Here is a 16,958-nt window from a genome sequence, read left to right on the forward strand (position 1 = left end):
GTGTATCTCCAACATTTTCAGCAATTAACATTATCCATCAAAAAGAATCTAAGAGCTATGCATGCATGATCAAAATGGCTTGGCCATACACGCAAAGGTTTTTTGGTTTTTTTTTCCACCAGCTCCCCAATTCACTATAACACCTTACATTAAATGTCTGCAGCAAATTGAGAGAAAACAAAACAACCTCTTACAGTCACTTTGGAATTCTCTGAAAACTCAGGTTGCCGTGGACAACCACAGAGGAAGGGTTGAGAGGTAAAAGAGAAAGCACATTCAGTCAGCTGTGGCTATCCTTTGCCTGGCTGATGTGATGATGTTTCCTGAAGGGCTTGTGGGGACAGGGGATCAAAGCTCTCACTCCCAGCAAGGGCCTGCTCCATGTGGTAAATGTCTCTACATTTAGGGATTTTTATGTCCCTTTGGATTAGCTACATGGGTCAAGGGCAAGAGTGAAGCCTGCATCATTTCCCTACCCCTTTCTCTTGGCGAGGCGATGTGTGTGGTCCTCCGGGCAGAGCCTTTTGTTAAGAGCAGGGATGGTGGAATGAGTTCTCCCAGCTGGATGGAGATGCGTGCGTGCCGGGAAGGGGACGCTCTGGGATAAATCAGAGACTATGTGTGGCTGTGTTTTTTATTACTCTTTTGTTATAGACTCCTCTCTCAGAGGAGCTTTGAGATAGTCATATTATTGACATTAACTGAGTAAACATTCAGTTTTCCTCCTTCGGCTTTATTTTCACTCATTGGTGTTGTCACCTGACAAGTCCCTTCGCAAGTGCCTTTTGGGCTTTTGTTTCAGAAAGGAACATGAGTTCCTCAGGGTAATGGGACAAGAAGCCTTTCTTTAGAAAAATCCAAGTAAAAGGCAGTGATTAAATATCTTCGAAGCTGTGTGTGTGGCCTGGTTTTGCCTCTCATCCTTCATCTGTTGGCGTTTTCTTGGCAGCCGGAGCTGGAGCCACTGGTTAACAGTAGCAAGGGAGTCAAGGCCCCGCTGCCACCAGGAGGCAGATACATCATCACCCTGGTGAGCTGCTAGTCATTTAATCGGTACCAGGGGCCACTCAGAGAGGCAGGGAGTTTTCTAGGAAAAGCCGACAATGTCTGGGAAACTGGAAACCAAGACATCAAAACCTTAAAAATCCAGGTCAATTTATGTGAGTGATACAAGTTTATTTGAAGATAAAAACAGGATTTAGTATGTGCAGTTATCAGTGGCTGTTGTAACGTGTTCACGATTTGGGTGTGTCAGTTCTTGAAACTACCATGTTGCCTTTACTTGCCAGTGTGGTCATGAATGGTTCTATTGATTACATCTTTGCTATTTCTGGAGTTGGATGGGGTTTGAAGACAGGTACGGGTAGCTGGGAAATAATTATTTCTCTAGGGAGGGTGACATTTTCATGTTATTTGTTGCAGAATTGCTGATAATCCTTGTTTTTCAGTTGTAAAATAATGTATGTGATTGTGGTACATTTTCTTGTGTCTCCTTTTACTTAACTCTGTAGCCCTGGGTGGGTGTTTTTAGCAGGTTTTTACTGTGTTTGTAAGTATGCTTGTGTGTCTGGGTAAGGTATGTAACTGCAGTATAGCTTTTCAGTGTTTCAGACAAGTAGTGGTTTTGCTTGTGAAAAATGGCAACAATTTGAAGTTACTATCCTCCGGCTGGTTCTAAACAGAGAAAACCACTTTCTTCTAAGTGCTGACACCAACAGAAAGGGGAAGGAGCCAAATAAGGAAGAGTGAGAGGCAAGAGTGTGATTTCTACTGTCCAGTTCTTAGGCATTGAATTAGAATGTGGAGGATCATTGATGAATGGAGATGGGCAAGGGGAGTAGAGGCAAAGTGAATTTTGTCTCCAGGTGATGAGCTAAGAAGTGTCCTATACATTTCTTGGTCTGGAACAATTGGTTCATTCATTCATTCGTTTATTCATTCAATAGGTATTTATTTTTGTGTCAACAGATATTTATTAGGTGCTGGGGTTAATGGTAATAAGCAGGATCAAGTGGCAGACCTCTTGGAGTAGGAGAGAAAACAAGAGAGAAACAAACTAGTAAACATATGAGCATGAAATATAATTTCAGGTCAGGTGAGAGGAGGAGAAGTGAGCAGATTAGGAACCTGAAAGAAGTGCAAGAGGCCAGCTAAAGAAACCCTGGGAGAGGGACGGAGTATGGAAGGAAGGAAACCACAGAGAGGGGGGAAGGGGGACGGGGGGGGGGGGCGGCCAGGTCTTGGAGGACTTGGATCTTTGCTGCCTAGGAACACTGTAAGGATGGCACATGGAAGTGATGGCATCTGATTTATGGCTTTAAACTCTCACTTGGGGGCCTCATCTCTTGTATGTTTTACTGGCCGTGTATCAGTTCTAGCAGAAAATCATTTCTCAAAACAGTGATTGAATGGTCTGATGATACTTTTCTTAAAGCTATAAAAACCCCAGGATCCCAGAGCTGCAAGTTTGTAATACTTACTTTTGACCGGAACTTGGAAAAGGAATAATTGGGCAGTTGTGAAGTAGTATATTAACCCAATTGTTCATAACTAATAGGGGGGAAGGTGGGGGTATAATTGAAACGCCAAGAAAATAATTATTCTTAGTTTATTTGCTTGTTATGTACCTACTTTCTGAGGTCAGACTCTGTACTAGTATAAGGAATTTGTTAGTTATTCAGTGCTATAGTGCAGTGAATCGGACAAGGAGTCCGGGGGATGGCTGACTGGGTTCGAAATTCATCTCTGTGATGACTAATTAGATACTTAACTACAGGGGCCTCTCAATAACTGCAAGTGAGGCACAGGAGGAGTATCCCCCTTATGGGGTTCTGTGAGAATTAAGTGAAACAATACACAGGAATCGGCCTGACATAATTTAAGTATTTGGTGAAAGCTACCTGTTATTGTTTCTGTTAAAGAAATTCCAACCATGGAAAATTTTTACACTTTATATAGTTACCTTATTTTACATAATTTGGAAGCTTAAATGGAGTTTAGAATATGCTGTTTTGGGAAGCAGCCCCCACTACTGGGGTGGCATTGTATATCATATATAATTATATATAAATATAATACTGTATAAATACAACATATTCTATATAACATATAAATATAATCTATATTACATAGGGTGCTCCAGACAAGACTCACTATTGAGATTCCCAAGTCTGGGCAGATTTTATGAACTGAGGGTAGTATGAAGGGATTTGTAGGGAAAGATGAAGGTTAGAAGTGTGAGACAAATGGGCACCTTAAGTGGCTCAGTTGGTTGAGCATCCGACTTCGGCTCAGGGCATGATCTTGGTGCTCATGAGTTCGAGTCCTGCATTGGGCTATCTGCTGTTAGTGCAGAGCCCATTTCGGATCCTCTGTCCCCCTCTCACTCTGCCCCTCCTCCACTCACTCTGTCTGTCTCAAAATAAATACACTTAAAAAAAAACGTGGCTTATCAAGAGTTAAAATATAGCAGATTTTAAGAATTAAAAACAAACAAACAAAAAAACCAAGAAGTATGAGGCCAAGGAAAAGGAGCTAAATCAGAGAAAACCTGCAAATGAAAGGAACAGGTTGGGTATGGGTAGGGAAGGTTGTGGCTGCCTGTGGGTATGTTCCTGTTTTGGACTTTGATTTTTAGACGCTGTCATCTAAATCTCTTTTTAGCATCATTTTTAACTGAGTTCACTAAAAGGCATTTTAAAATGTGAAATGTTAAATGTGGTATTTAAGTATACAAGTCTCTGGGAAAATAGAACTGTCCCATAATGTTTTGTTTTGTGTCAGATTTGCCAAACACATTTATTCTATAAAAGTGAAAATACACGTTTTATAACCATCTAAGTGTGCCTCAGTGTACTGCTTGCCTTTGAAAATGCCTGTGATTTAAAGCATGGGGGAGGGGAAGGAAAAAAAAAAAGGTTAGAGAGGGAGGGACCCAAAACATAAGAGACTTAAAAACTGAGAACAAACTGAGGGTTTCATGGGGGGTGGGAGGGAGGGGAGGGTGGGTGATGGGTATTGAGGAGGGTACCTGTTGGGATGAGCACTGGGTGTTGTATGGAAACCAATTTGACAATAAATTTCATATTCAAAAAATAATAATAAATAAATAGCTGCTTTAGAATGGATCTCAGTTTGTATTTATATTGGTCTTAACCAATAACATTTCATCTTTTCTCCTCAAGGCTATGAGTTCTCTCCCTCATTTAAGGTACATAACCTTTCAAATAATTCAGTTTATAAATGGAAACAATAACCTGAAAACATTCCTTATTGAAAGAGACAAAACCTTTTTCATGGGTTCCAGCTAGACATTCCTGGGGGTGTACTGCCCCTCTGACATCATACTTAGATCAGAAAACCAGGGGCGCCTGGGTGGCTCGGTCGGTTAAGCGGCCGACTTCGGCTCAGGTCATGATCTCGCGGTCCCTGAGTTCGAGCCCCGTGTCGGGCTCTGGGCTGACAGCTCAGAGCCTGGAGCCTGTTTCAGATTCTGTGTCTCCCTCTCTCTCTGCCCCTCCCCTGTTCATGCTCTGTCTCTCTCTGTTTCAAAAATAAATAAATGTTAAAAAAAATTAAAAAAAAAAAAAGAAAACCAGATCTCTTCACCATTTGTAGATCTCTTTACCCTTTAATCATGGATGAGGGGAAAAAAAGCTCCATTTTGAGAATGAATTCAATATCCCATTTTTCCTTCTTATATTTCTCTTTCCTTTTACTCTTTTCTTTTTTCCTCTTTTTGTCTCCTGACTGCAGAATGAGTTGATTCCTCCAGGAGCCTGCCTCCTGGGCTGTGTGGTGGAACCCCCATGGATGGGCACCACTTGGCACCTGAATGGGTCTTTATCTCAAACCTTTATCTCAAATTTTTTTCTTTTTCCTCACATATCTTTCTCAGACCTTCCACAGAAAAATTCAGCTCTCTGCATTGTGTGCTTAGGCCACAGCCCAGGGCAGGGTGGTGCAGATCTTTCCACCACCCTGAAAATAAGTGAGTTCAATTTTCATCATGAGATATTTCCATAGCGAGTTCAATCACATCCTGAATCAGGTGTTTGTCACAAGCAATGGTCTCTCTCTTGCTACCCCATTCTGTTCCCCACTCTCCCCATTTCTCACTGTGTCTCATCTCCTTTCCCTTTGGGAACATACTTTTTGTGATTAAGAAAGGAAAACAAATAAGCAGGTCCTCACTGCACAGGGGGAGCCATGCTGTGGTGTCTTGGTGTGAGTTCACTTTGCTCCGTGACGTCTGTTCTAAGCTGTATGTGCTTTTGTTAGACTCCTGCATCGCATCTCAGTTTTGAGGACAGTGACCCTAATTGACACAGGCTTTCAATGGCAAGTGATATTTTATACAGAAACTGCATTGAATAGAGAAAGATAGAGCTTTTTGAGGACAGGGAAACACAATAGTCCAAAATGGACTCTGCATCATGTTTATGCTGCTATTGCTTTTTCCACTAAGCAGTTCAGAATTCCAAGTAAAGGAAGGACAGGGAAAATATCAGAAAGGTAAAGCAGGGAATTTGGGAGAATTTCTAGCTGCACAGCTGTAAGATTAAGAGTTAATCATTGTATGGTTTATAGGAAGAAAATAATTATCTTTTATTGTTTTTGAGATTAAAAAAATCCCTTAAGCCTAATTGCAATAATAACTTAATCTGTTGGTCAGTGTTTATTCATTACTCACTCTGTGCTCAGAACTACAACAACTGTCAGGAATGCAGCCATATTGGCCACGATCCCTAACCTAATTATAAGAACGGAGACAAAAACATTAATAAAGTTAGAAAAATCAAAATAATTCTAATTATCCCCAGGAGACTATTGCTGTAGGACTAGAAATTAAATCAGTCATGGGCAGACATATATCAAAACTCAAATCCCATGGCTCAGTGGGCATTTGAGAAGGACAGATTGAGAGGTTCTCACTGAAAACTTTTTTGCAGATGAATAAATTAGATATGGAGAAAGAGTTTGGAGCTCTTTTGAACTTTTCTTTCACCAACTAGTTTTAGGATGGCATAGTTATCATTAAAGAATATGTTGTGTATTTCAGATTTAAGTGATAGGGCAGGTAAAATATAATTTGTGTGATGAATGTTTTAGAAGCTCTTAACTGCATCTGAAATACCTCTTTAGGGTGCCAGGATATCAGATAAAATGCTCACAGGCACCACCTCTGCATTTCCTTGGGTACAAAGATCTGTGGGTGGAGAAGCAAAGGAGGGAGGGCCACCAACAACCTTGAGTGAGGCCACAAAGGCACATCTTTCAGACGGCACTGTTGCCATTGCCCCATGAAGTCTATAACATAATTTCAACAAAGCAAAGTAAATATAAATAGACCTCAAGGCAAATGAATATGTCACTAGAGGTAGTATAGGGTAGGAAAGATAAACTAGAATTTGGAATTCTGACAGCCCTAGGTTAGAATTTGTTTCATCACTTATGAGCTGCAGTTAGTCTGAGCAAGCTGTTGATACTCTCTGCTTCCCGTCACTATAAATCCCTCGAAGGCAGAGATTCTGTCTTTAAAACAGTGTTTTTTTATGATGATAGATGTAAGTGATATCCATGGTAGAAATATGGAAGAACAAGTAGAAAATGAAAGTCACCGTTTATGCAAGTCCTATAGCCCTGAACATTTTGTGACACATCTTTCCAGATTTTTTTTTGTGCGTATATATTTAATCAAAATTGTTACTTAATGTCCATGTCCTTGTTCTTTTTAGCCCTTGTGCCTGGTATAAAGAGAAGTTTAGTTAAATGACTAAATAGCCTTGAGCTTCTTAGTCTTCAGATCCATCCCAGAAAAAATGAGAATAAAAACAGCAACTATAGTGTTGGAGTTCTGAGGGTTGAATGAGATGCTGGATGTGTAGGGCTCATTCACTGGTATACAACAGACACTCTGTAATTCAAAACTGTTATTGCTATTATTTTGGTTCTCATTGAAAAGAGAGAGATACACTAAATAGTTTGGTTTAGAGGATTTGAAACCATTCATAATGACCTTTCCTTACAGTTTGGAGACAGTAAATCTAGTATGAAGTGTTTATAATTCTAGAGCATGGGAATGTGCTATGAAGCCTAGTCCAGAAATGGCATTGTATTGGCAAAACCTGTCACTGAAGTCAGGGGTATGAAAGAACAGAGTTGGTTGCAGAGTGTTCTGCTCTGAGCGTGGTGACTTTTATCTTAAGCTGTTTCTTGAATAAGATACAACTTGGCCTCTAATACCAGCAGGTTCTTGACTCAAACTCCGTGGTGTTAAGGATCTCAAGGCTTCTTTCTTTCTTGTAGGTTCCTTCATATAAACCTGTTGTGGACCTGGATTGAGTATAGGAAATGCCTTTAGTGGAGCCATAGGCAAGGATTCTCCAGGTTCCTTGAGCCTCACTCACTGGAGGTACTAGTAGGATTAGAGTTGTAGGTGGGCAGCTACCTTGCAGAATGCTGTAGAGGAAGAAGGATCTCAGAAATCAACCAACCCAGGGGCACCTTGGTGGCTCGGTCGGTTAAGGGTCTGACTCTTGATTTCAGCTCAGGTCATGACCTCATAGTTCGTGGGATTGAGCCCTGTGTCTGGCTCTGTGCAGACAGCACAGAGCCTGCTTAGGATTCTCTGTCTTCCTTTCTCTCTCTCTCTCTCAATCTGTCCCTCTCTCTGCCCTTTCCCCACTTGTGTGCGCATGCATGCTCTATCTGAAAATAAACTTAAAAATTTTTTTTTAATTAAAAAAAAAAATCAACCACCCTAGTAGCTGTTTTACACACAGTGAACTAAGGCCAGAAGAGATTATGTGAACTTCTCAAGGCCGCGCAACAAACTGGTGACACAACCAGACTTAGAACCAAAAGGTTCTTGTGAAGCAGCAAAATGTAGAAGAAAGAACACAGGTTGGAGTCAGGCTGCTTTAGTTTGAATCCTGGTTCTGCCACTTGTATATTTAGAGGGCACTAAATCTCTCTGAACTTCGTTTTCATCTGTAAATCCAGAACGAAATATCTAGTTGTGTTAGTGTCCTATGGCTGCCATAACAAGTTATCATAAACTTGATGCCATAAAACCAAAGAAATGGATTGTCTCACAATTCTGGGAGCCAGAAGTCCAAACCAAGGTGTTTTGGGGGACCATGCTGTCTTTGAAGGCTCTAGGGAAAGATCCTTCCTTGCTTCCTCACAACTTCTGGCGGTTGCTGGCAGTCCTTGGGTTTCCCTGGCATACAGCAGCATCACTGTTGTCTCTGTCTGTATTGTCACATGTTTTTCCCGAAGTGTGTTGGTCTGTGTCTGTGTCTTCACGTGGCCTTTCCATAAGGACGTTAGTCATTGGATTTGGGGTTCACTCTAATCCAGTATGGCCTGATTTTATTTATTTATGTATTTATTTATTTATTTATTTTTTTAAGCACTTGTCAGTATTTAATGAACCTCTCTTCATGTGGCTTCAAGCTACCAGGACACAGACTCCTCCCACACCCTTAATCTTCTCCTCAGCTCTTCTACTGAAGAATTTGGCCTTCCCCATGACAGGCTGTTTGGGGAGTTCCCCTTTCCCAAAACTTTGTTGTAGCCCAATCGCACCACATCGCTGATAGGAGCAGCTCCCGTCTTGTTTTTGGCAGCCTTTTCCTGTGACTGCTCACTGACCAAGGTCCGCAGTTTATTGAGGCTGACAGTTGGGCAGAAGCCCTGGTTCCTTTTTATGCGGTAATGCCTCACACCAGCTTTTCTGAAGTAACCTGGCTGGTATTTGTCAAAGTTGACCCTGTGGGGATGCATGCCACCGGCATGACCCCGGCCTCCTGGGTGCTTCCGGTGCTTGCGGACGCGGCCGTGTCCGTGGCTCACGTGGCCCCGAAGTTTCCGGGTCTTCCTCAGTCTGGATGGCCTGTTGGCAGCCCGGAGGAGAGAGCCAGTATGGCCTGATCTTAACTAATTACATCTGCAAAGACGCTATTTGCAAACAAGGTCACGTTCTGAACTTCTGGGTGGACAAGAAGTTTTGGAGGGATGCTATTTAACCCAGCACAGTAGGGTACAGCACTGTTGCCTGGATGAAATCACGTATTGTCTACGAAGTATCTAGTGTGGTTGCTGGTCCATGTTAGTTCACATGGTAGCTTGACAACTGTTGGTTCTCTGCCTTTCTTTCCAGCCCCCAGCCCCGTGGCCACTTGGCCCTTGCAGAACTCCAGGCACTGAACTCATTCTGTTTCCACAGTCTGCGTCTCCCTCTTTCTGCAGTTATTCTGGTATGTTCCCAGCCTTCTTCACTGGCCGGTTGTAATTGTTTTGGATACCAGTTTTTTTATTGAGATTCTGCTCATTTGCAGCTTTCCTAGTTCTAGTTTTCAAGGAGCTTTACTGTAAATATAGTTGGATGAAAAACAACAAAGGGCTGCAGAGCACAGTTATCGGCAAAGGGACTGCTTTTTATTTAATTAGCAAAAACAAAGAAGTACATCCAGTTTTGACAAGGATACTGTGAAAAAGTAAACTAATAATACCTTTGTTGGGGCTCTTAAAACTGTTACACCTTTTCCAAAAATCAATAAAAATAATATACTTTTGCTTTATTAATCTCAGAACTGGGAATCTGTCCTAAGGTAATAATTCAAAATACAGAAAACACCACAAATATTCATCAAAACATGATTTATGCTAGCAAGACTTAAATTTTTTTTAAGTTTATTTATTTTGAGATAGAGAGAGAGAGAGAGAGAGAGAGAGAGAGACAGGACAAGTAGGGGAGGGGCAGAGAGAGAGAGAGAGAGAGAGATTCCAAAGCAGGCTCTGCACTGTCAGCATGGAGCCCAGTGTGGGTCTTGAACTCATGAGATCATGACCTGAGCTAAAACCCAGAGTTGGGTGCTTAACCAACTGAGCCACCCAGGTGCCCTGATAGTAAGACTTTAGAAACAATGTAAGTGCCCAACAATAAGGATAGTTTAGGTAAACTGTGGTTTGTCCATTTGAGAGAACATTATACAACTATTTAAATATAAATATGAAAAATATGACTTATTTTTTAAGTGAGAAAAGATAATTACAAATAGATTCATATGTGATTGTGATAAGTGTATGGGGTAATGTCAAAATGAGTAATTTTTTTCTATGCTATAAATTTTCTATAATTTGAAAATATTTTTGTATAATTTTAAGTAAGACAGCAATAATGTAAGGACATAATCCATACAGTTGGGTGACTTGGTAGATATCCCATTTCATCTTTTGGGTGCTAGAGGCTGTGATGCTTAGAGCACTGCTGTTGGCATTAGGTGGAAGCAAGTGTCATTTCTCAAACAGATTAGGACAAACCAGTGTTGTGGGAGCAGTTGCTAGTCAGGGGATTCCTACCTGCATGACCAGTAAACTGGACTCATGAGTTATGGGGCCAGTGACTCACCCCTGACCATAGACAAGCAGCCCCATGAAGAGCTCAAGTAGATGGATGCTAATATCACTTGCCTCGAGAAAAATCTAAAAAGTCAAAACAAAGATGTGACAACAAAAAAAATTGCAAAGGTTTGTTGGTGTGATTTACATTTTATTTTTGCTTCTGGTGAATACATAATAATCCTCCCCTCCCCCAACAAGTGAGAAAAAAATGAAGAATATTATTGAGATACATAAGTTCATAGGTTACTTTGGACTGTGAATACAAGTTTAATACAGATAATAAAGCTTTAATAATTTATCTTTTTGATATTGGTAAAGTCAAAGAATTCATAACTCCTTGGCTCAATTATATTTACTCATGTTATTAGTTATTTCTAGTCATTTATTTGCGAAATATTTATTGATTCTTATCACAGTCTTAGACTTGATTATATCTCATGTTAATTTTCTGAATTTCTGTTTATTAGTTTACTATTATGATAATTTTAAAGTACTTCAAAAATAAGGAAAACATACATCACTAAGTTTCAATTCCATTATATGTTCTCAAAGAAGTGGTTCTCAAATTTAATGGGTGCAGGAATCACCAGTGATGATAGTTAAAAATGCAGTTTTCCGGGCATTAACCTCAGAGGCTAGAGAGGAGTCTGGACGTCTTTGAAAGAAGGAAAGCAGAGGGTGCTGCCGCAGGTGGGCTCCCACTCACGCTTTCCAAAAGTGAAAAGTTAGCCACATGAAACCACGTGCCCCCAAATATTTTCCTTTAATATTTGAGGTTGAACATTAATTATCACCGTAAAAAAAAAAACAACAATAAAGATGAAAAGTGTTAAAACTTGGCATTGTTTTCCAAAACATGAGTTTTCTTTTCCTTTTTTGGAGGTATGTAAGGAAAGCTCATCACCACGCTGTGAATGATGTCAACTCCTCTGTTCCTAGCACATTTTTGACACGTCACCCTTTTATTTCACAACAAACATGCTGAGGCAATGTTCCTTTTGTTTTAAGAGCTGACGATTGTCAGTTAATTATATCATGTGCTGAAGGAAAATTAATAAGGAATGCATTCAACTACAACTTGCATTTTCAGTATTATTATCACAAATGAGTGCATTTCAGACACTCTAATATTAGAATCTAGATTCTCATAATGCAGTGTCTACTGTGAAAACCACGTGTAATTGTGTTCTTAACACTCATTCATCCAGTGGTGTCTGAGCTATGAGGTAATAATGCTTTTCTCTGTTAATAAGTCACTTTCCAGTATGCGAGGTCTTTCTGTTTCCCTTCCTTGAGAAAGCAGATGGGTGATTTCTTTTTAAAAAATCTTACAAGAGAATGGTATAGAAGCCAGTTAAGCCTCGCCTTTTTCCAGAGTTGTCTTTACCTGCTGAATTATCTAGCATAATAAAATGAGGGTAGCTTCTAAATTAAAGTTTGCTAAGGCAATGTTTCTTAAACTTTGTTTGCATAAGAACAATATACCATATATAATATTTTTATTAATATTCAGATTTATGGGCCTCCATTCCAGTTTATTAAATCTCAAATGAGGACTGAGAATTTACATTTTAAAATACATCCCCGTTTGTTAAACACTGATAGACTGCCTTATATACTTCGAGGAATTTCTCCCCTTGGGAATTTTGTAAAATAACTTAGGAGAGGTAATTATGAGTGACCTATGCTTTGAAACTTTTGGAGGAACTTATTTTAAACCTTAATTAAGGGGAGTTTAGCAGCTTAAAAGAAGCATTGAGAAGTTTTCCAAACATGGATTTTATATTTGGATGGCTATTGGGAATAAGTACACCATTGTATTTCTTTTTGGAAAGCCATGGCCTTTGGCAAGGCCAGAAGTTATTAGGATTTCCAAAACCCTGACAGTGAGAGAACCAAAGGAGTAACAAAGTGTGACAGTGATGGATGGCCCTATGCCAGGCAGTGCTCTAAGCATCTTGTATGTATTAATGAGTTAACCTGACAAGTATCCTACAAAGTAGATATTATTATTTTACTCATCTTGTAAATGGGAAACAGAGGTAGTGAGAAGTGAATTAGCTTGTCCCCTTCTGTAGCTTGTGAGAAACAGATCCCAGGTTGTTCTGAACTTGAGCATTCTGAAGTGGGGTCTGGGCCTCCACTACTGCACTATGCCACTGATGAAGGGCTGGTTCTCTGGGAAACTCATTTACCTTTCAACCAAATAAGGGGCTTTTTATATTAAGATGAGTATCTACAAAGGCAAAGCAATGACCTACATGCCACTTAGAGCTTTTTGATCTACGCTTCCTAAGATTTCTGGAGAAGGCCAACATGAGAGAAAAATAAAAGTAATAGCAAAGGCATTTACTTCAGTATTTGCTTGAACATTTGCTCTCAGAAGTAATAACTATTATCTTTTCAATTATTTGAGTAGAGTCTTAGAGTCTTCTCTTTAGAGTCTTAAGAGTCTACAGAAAATTTAGGGATCATTTGGCTCAACAATAAGTATTTCTTCAATGAATGAATGAAAAGTTGGGCCCATTTTGCACATCTACAAGGATGTTCTGCAGGCTGATCAGTGTAACAATTTGCATAAGCATCATTAGAATTATGAGGGGAACTTTAGAGGTCAGTCAAGTCTAGAGGGAAAAAGCAGTGTAGATGTGGTCCCATGTCAACCTCCAGGAAGGGTACATTGGGAGGACTAGAACCCCATGTTCAAGTGGGATGAACTGTGTGCCTGGGCTTCAACCTGAGAATCTAGAATGAATGCAGGATGGCTACCCAAGTAGGGTAGACTTGCTTTGTACTAATGGTTTCTGTATTAGTTTTCTATTGCTGCTGTAATAAGTTACCACATACTTAGTGGCTTGAAACAACACAGTCTATAATCTTACAACTCTGTGCATTGGAAGTCTGATGCAGACCTCACCGACCTAAAATCAAAGTGTCAGCAATGCTGTGTTCCTTTGTGGAGGTTCTAGGGGAGAATCTTCTTCTTTGTTTTTCCAGCTTTCCAGGTCCATGTACCTTGGCTTGCAACTCTCTCCATTTTCAAAGCCAGTAATGGCAGGTTGAGTTGTTTTCACATTATATCACTCTGATTTCCTCTTCTTTACCTCTCTTCCACTTTTAGGAACCTTTCTGATTATGTTGGGCCCACTCAGATAATGGAGGGTGATTTTCCTTTTTAAAGGTGAGCTCATTAGCAACTTTAATTCCACCTGTAACCTTAAATTCCTCTTTGCCATGTAACCCAACATATTCACAGGATCTAGGGAGTAGGGTGTGGACATGAGCATAGATGTTCTGGGGAGATCTTTATTCTCCCTACCACAGCTTCCTAAAGAGTAAGGCAATTAGAGGGAAGGAACATGTTCTAGGATGTAGGGCTCAGTCATCCAAGACTGGATGTCTGACTAAAACGGAAAGCTGCCTGCTCCTGTTCTTGGCAGTTGCAGATTCTGGCAGATGCTGGTAGAGAAACTGTGAGCTGGTTGGCAGAATGAAGATGGAGAGACCATATCATATCTGGAAGGTCTGAAAGAGTCTTATTGGCTGAGAACTCCTCACCTTCTGTGTGCTGACTTCATTGAGTTTGTCCTAATGTTTTTAGAGAAAGAAGGTACTAAGGATTTTTCTCTTAGTAGGAGGACAAGCCAAGTCCTTTACCAGCTCAAGCATAGAAGGGCAGGTAGGAAGGAATACGTGTAGAGTTGGAATCCTAGGTAAAAGAGGTAGAAATATGAGCCAAATATACCTACCTTTCCTCTGTCCCTCCTTCCCCTCACTCTCTCCTTACTTTCTTCCTTCTTTCTTTCTGGTTTTCAAATTTGTGCTGTCAGTGTGTTTGGGGGAAGGTATTATGAACATAAACACCGCTATTATCTAAACAGGTTATGTGTCCACAGGGTCAAAATCAGGCTCATTGTAACAAAACAGGACTAATAATAAAAGCAAAATTTCATCCATTTTTTTTTTTTTGAGAGAGCGAGTGGGAGAGGGGCAGAGGGAGAGGGAGAGAGAGAGAATCTTAAGCAGGCTCTACACCCAGCACTGAGCCCACTGCGGGGTTCAAACTTATGACCACGAGATCATGACCTGAGCCGAAATCAGTAGTTGGATGCTTAACTGACTGAGTCACCCAGGTGCTGCTCATCCGCATTTTTAAACTTTTATTTTATCTTACCAATAAGAGCTAAAGCATTAAGTGAAAAATAGCATGGTTTGCAGAGTGAGGGAGATATTACAGAATCTAGCTTAAAAAAAATGATACAGTTGAGTGTTGGAGACCTTTGTTTTTGTAAGTTAAGCTAAGCGGAAGTGGTGGATTTGGACCCAAGAGAGGAATCATGTGACCTCCTAAATGAGAAGAAACCCACAAGTCATTAGTCATCTAGTTGATATTATTTTAATCACACAAAACGCTGCCTGTACATCATTACAGGACTTTCCATTTGTTCTCCAAAGCAGACTAGACCTCTCTTAGGTTGGTTTATGTGCTTACCTAATTCCTGTTGTTTGGGTGACTGCATGGACAGGATGATCAAAACAGTTAGGGACTTGCCTGACACAAAGCCATAAGCTATTGGAAAAAGTGCTTTGAACAGAGGCATCATGGGCCCCATGGGGGGAAGAGGAAGCCACAAAGAGCATCAGAACATGAAAATATAGGTCACATCTGCCATCCTGAGCATAGAGTGCACACCTTTTTTGCCACCAAGAGCATGGGCAGGAGGCAGGAAGGATATGCATTAGAAGATACATTATTGTTGACTACAAAAGGTAGAAATTTTTGTGTCTTTGACTTCTTTTTTTTCTCCCAATAGAGGTAGCTCTCTTGTCTCTCTATGGGGACTGGGTGGAGGGGTGCTGGTGGCAGGGAGGCTGACAACAGACTTCCTCTGGAGAACCACTGCTTAGATTTTTCAATAGTTTTTTTTTTTTAAGTTTTGAGAGAGAGAGTGCATGTGTGCATGCACAAGCTGGGGAGGGGCAGAGAGAGATGGAGAGAGAAAGAATCCCAAGCAGGCTCCACATTGTCATCGCAGAGCCCGATGCAGGGCTTGAACTCATGAACCGTAAGATCATGACCTGAGTTGAAATCAAGAGTTAAGTGTTTGACTGACTGAGCCACCCCAGCGCCCCTCAATAGTTTTGAAGTCTCTGTATAAAAACAAAACAAAAACAAAACTTTAGTATGCAAAGCATGGAAACTTTAGCAACTCTCTTGCCAAAATGAGCTTATTTGAGCATAAAGTGGAATATGGCACAATTGGAGGAAAAGTGAGCAGCCACCTGATGAAAATAAACAAATAGCCATTCAACAGCAAGAATGCCTTCTTAAATTCACTTCTTTGTTTATCTCTGTACTTCCAATTTGCCAGGCTCCAGGTGTCTTAAGTATGTTCCAAGAGGAGCTTTACCTAAGGACACTCAGTGTTTACAAAGCAGGGAGATTTTTCTTGAATATTGGCACTCTGTCTTTCCCCCCAGAGTCCCACTTCTGCTATTTGAGTGCTTTTTGCTTAACAGTCATGCAACCTCAGGCTGCCTTGGCTCATGTGCCTTCCAACTCCAACTCTACATTTCCTTCCCTCCTAGGCTGACTTGCCCTTCCTCTGAGTCTTTGATGCTCCCCCAGAGCTCCTCCCTGGTAAATCATCTAAGCTTTGCAGACTCGTGCCTGGATGTAGAGAAGAAATCCAAAATAGACATCCAAAATAGACTCCGATGGGTCACAGGATGGTGATGGCTGTAAGGAGGGGGCTCTGCTGGGCTGCTTTCCATCTTCCTGTCTTCCCAGGACCTCTCCACTGAGGAGTTAGACTTCTAACATGGCAGCTCAGCACTTCTAGAGACTGAAGTGAAAACTGCCAGTTCTCTTAGAGTCAGGGCCTGGTGCTCACGGAGTGTCATTCCTGCCACATTCTATTCATCAAGCAGTTGCCAGCCAGCCCAGATTGAAGGGGAAGGGAAAGAGACCCCATCTCTTGAACGAAAGAGTATCAAAGAATTTCTGGCCCTTCTTAATCTGCCATAGGCTGCTTCTAGTTTGGTTTTTAACTTTATTAATTCCAGTTGAGTACAACCAGTCCTAGTTGTACCCCTAGTCCTCCTAACACATGATCTTTTTTCAGCTGTCTTTTAAGCTCTTATCTACAAGCTCTAAAACTGTCAGTTGTCTAGGCAAGAAGAAGACGATCTCACCAGCCAGGTGATGCAGAGCTATGAGGGATTGGTTGATGTACACTGAATATTCTTAGGAAAGTGATTCAGTCCCAAAATAGTTCACCTACCTCCTAAAATACTTACGATAAGAGCTAGAATGTCTGCAGGCTCAGTATGGACTCCAGCTGCTTGGGAGTGAAGTCCTAAGCTGTACTCCTATATACTTAATGATATCTTACATAATATAGTTTAGAAGATATGCTAGTTTCTTCCTTCCTCCCTCCCACCTTTCTTTCTTTCTTTCTTTCTTTCTTTCTTTCTTTCTTTCTTTCCTTTGTTCTTTCTTTTGTTCTTCGTTCTTTCATTCTTTTCCCTCTCTCCCTCCCTCCATT

At 40.8% G+C, this 16,958-nt stretch overlaps 1 protein-coding gene across 1 annotated transcript; it reads right to left on the reverse strand.

The window, feature by feature from the left end:
- Positions 1 to 8,374: 8,374 nt before the first annotated feature.
- LOC122480047 (60S ribosomal protein L27a-like) lies at positions 8,375 to 15,023 on the reverse strand. Its single transcript, XM_043573984.1, is given in 5 exon segments — positions 8,375 to 8,556; positions 8,559 to 8,938; positions 10,418 to 10,491; positions 13,515 to 13,669; positions 14,903 to 15,023. Coding segments are annotated over 5 exon segments (831 nt in total). The 3' UTR covers positions 8,375 to 8,455.
- Between the last annotated feature and the right edge of the window lie 1,935 nt (positions 15,024 to 16,958).

Source organism: Prionailurus bengalensis, chromosome A1 (assembly GCF_016509475.1).
Source record: "Prionailurus bengalensis isolate Pbe53 chromosome A1, Fcat_Pben_1.1_paternal_pri, whole genome shotgun sequence".
NCBI classification, from domain to species: Eukaryota; Metazoa; Chordata; class Mammalia; order Carnivora; family Felidae; genus Prionailurus; species Prionailurus bengalensis.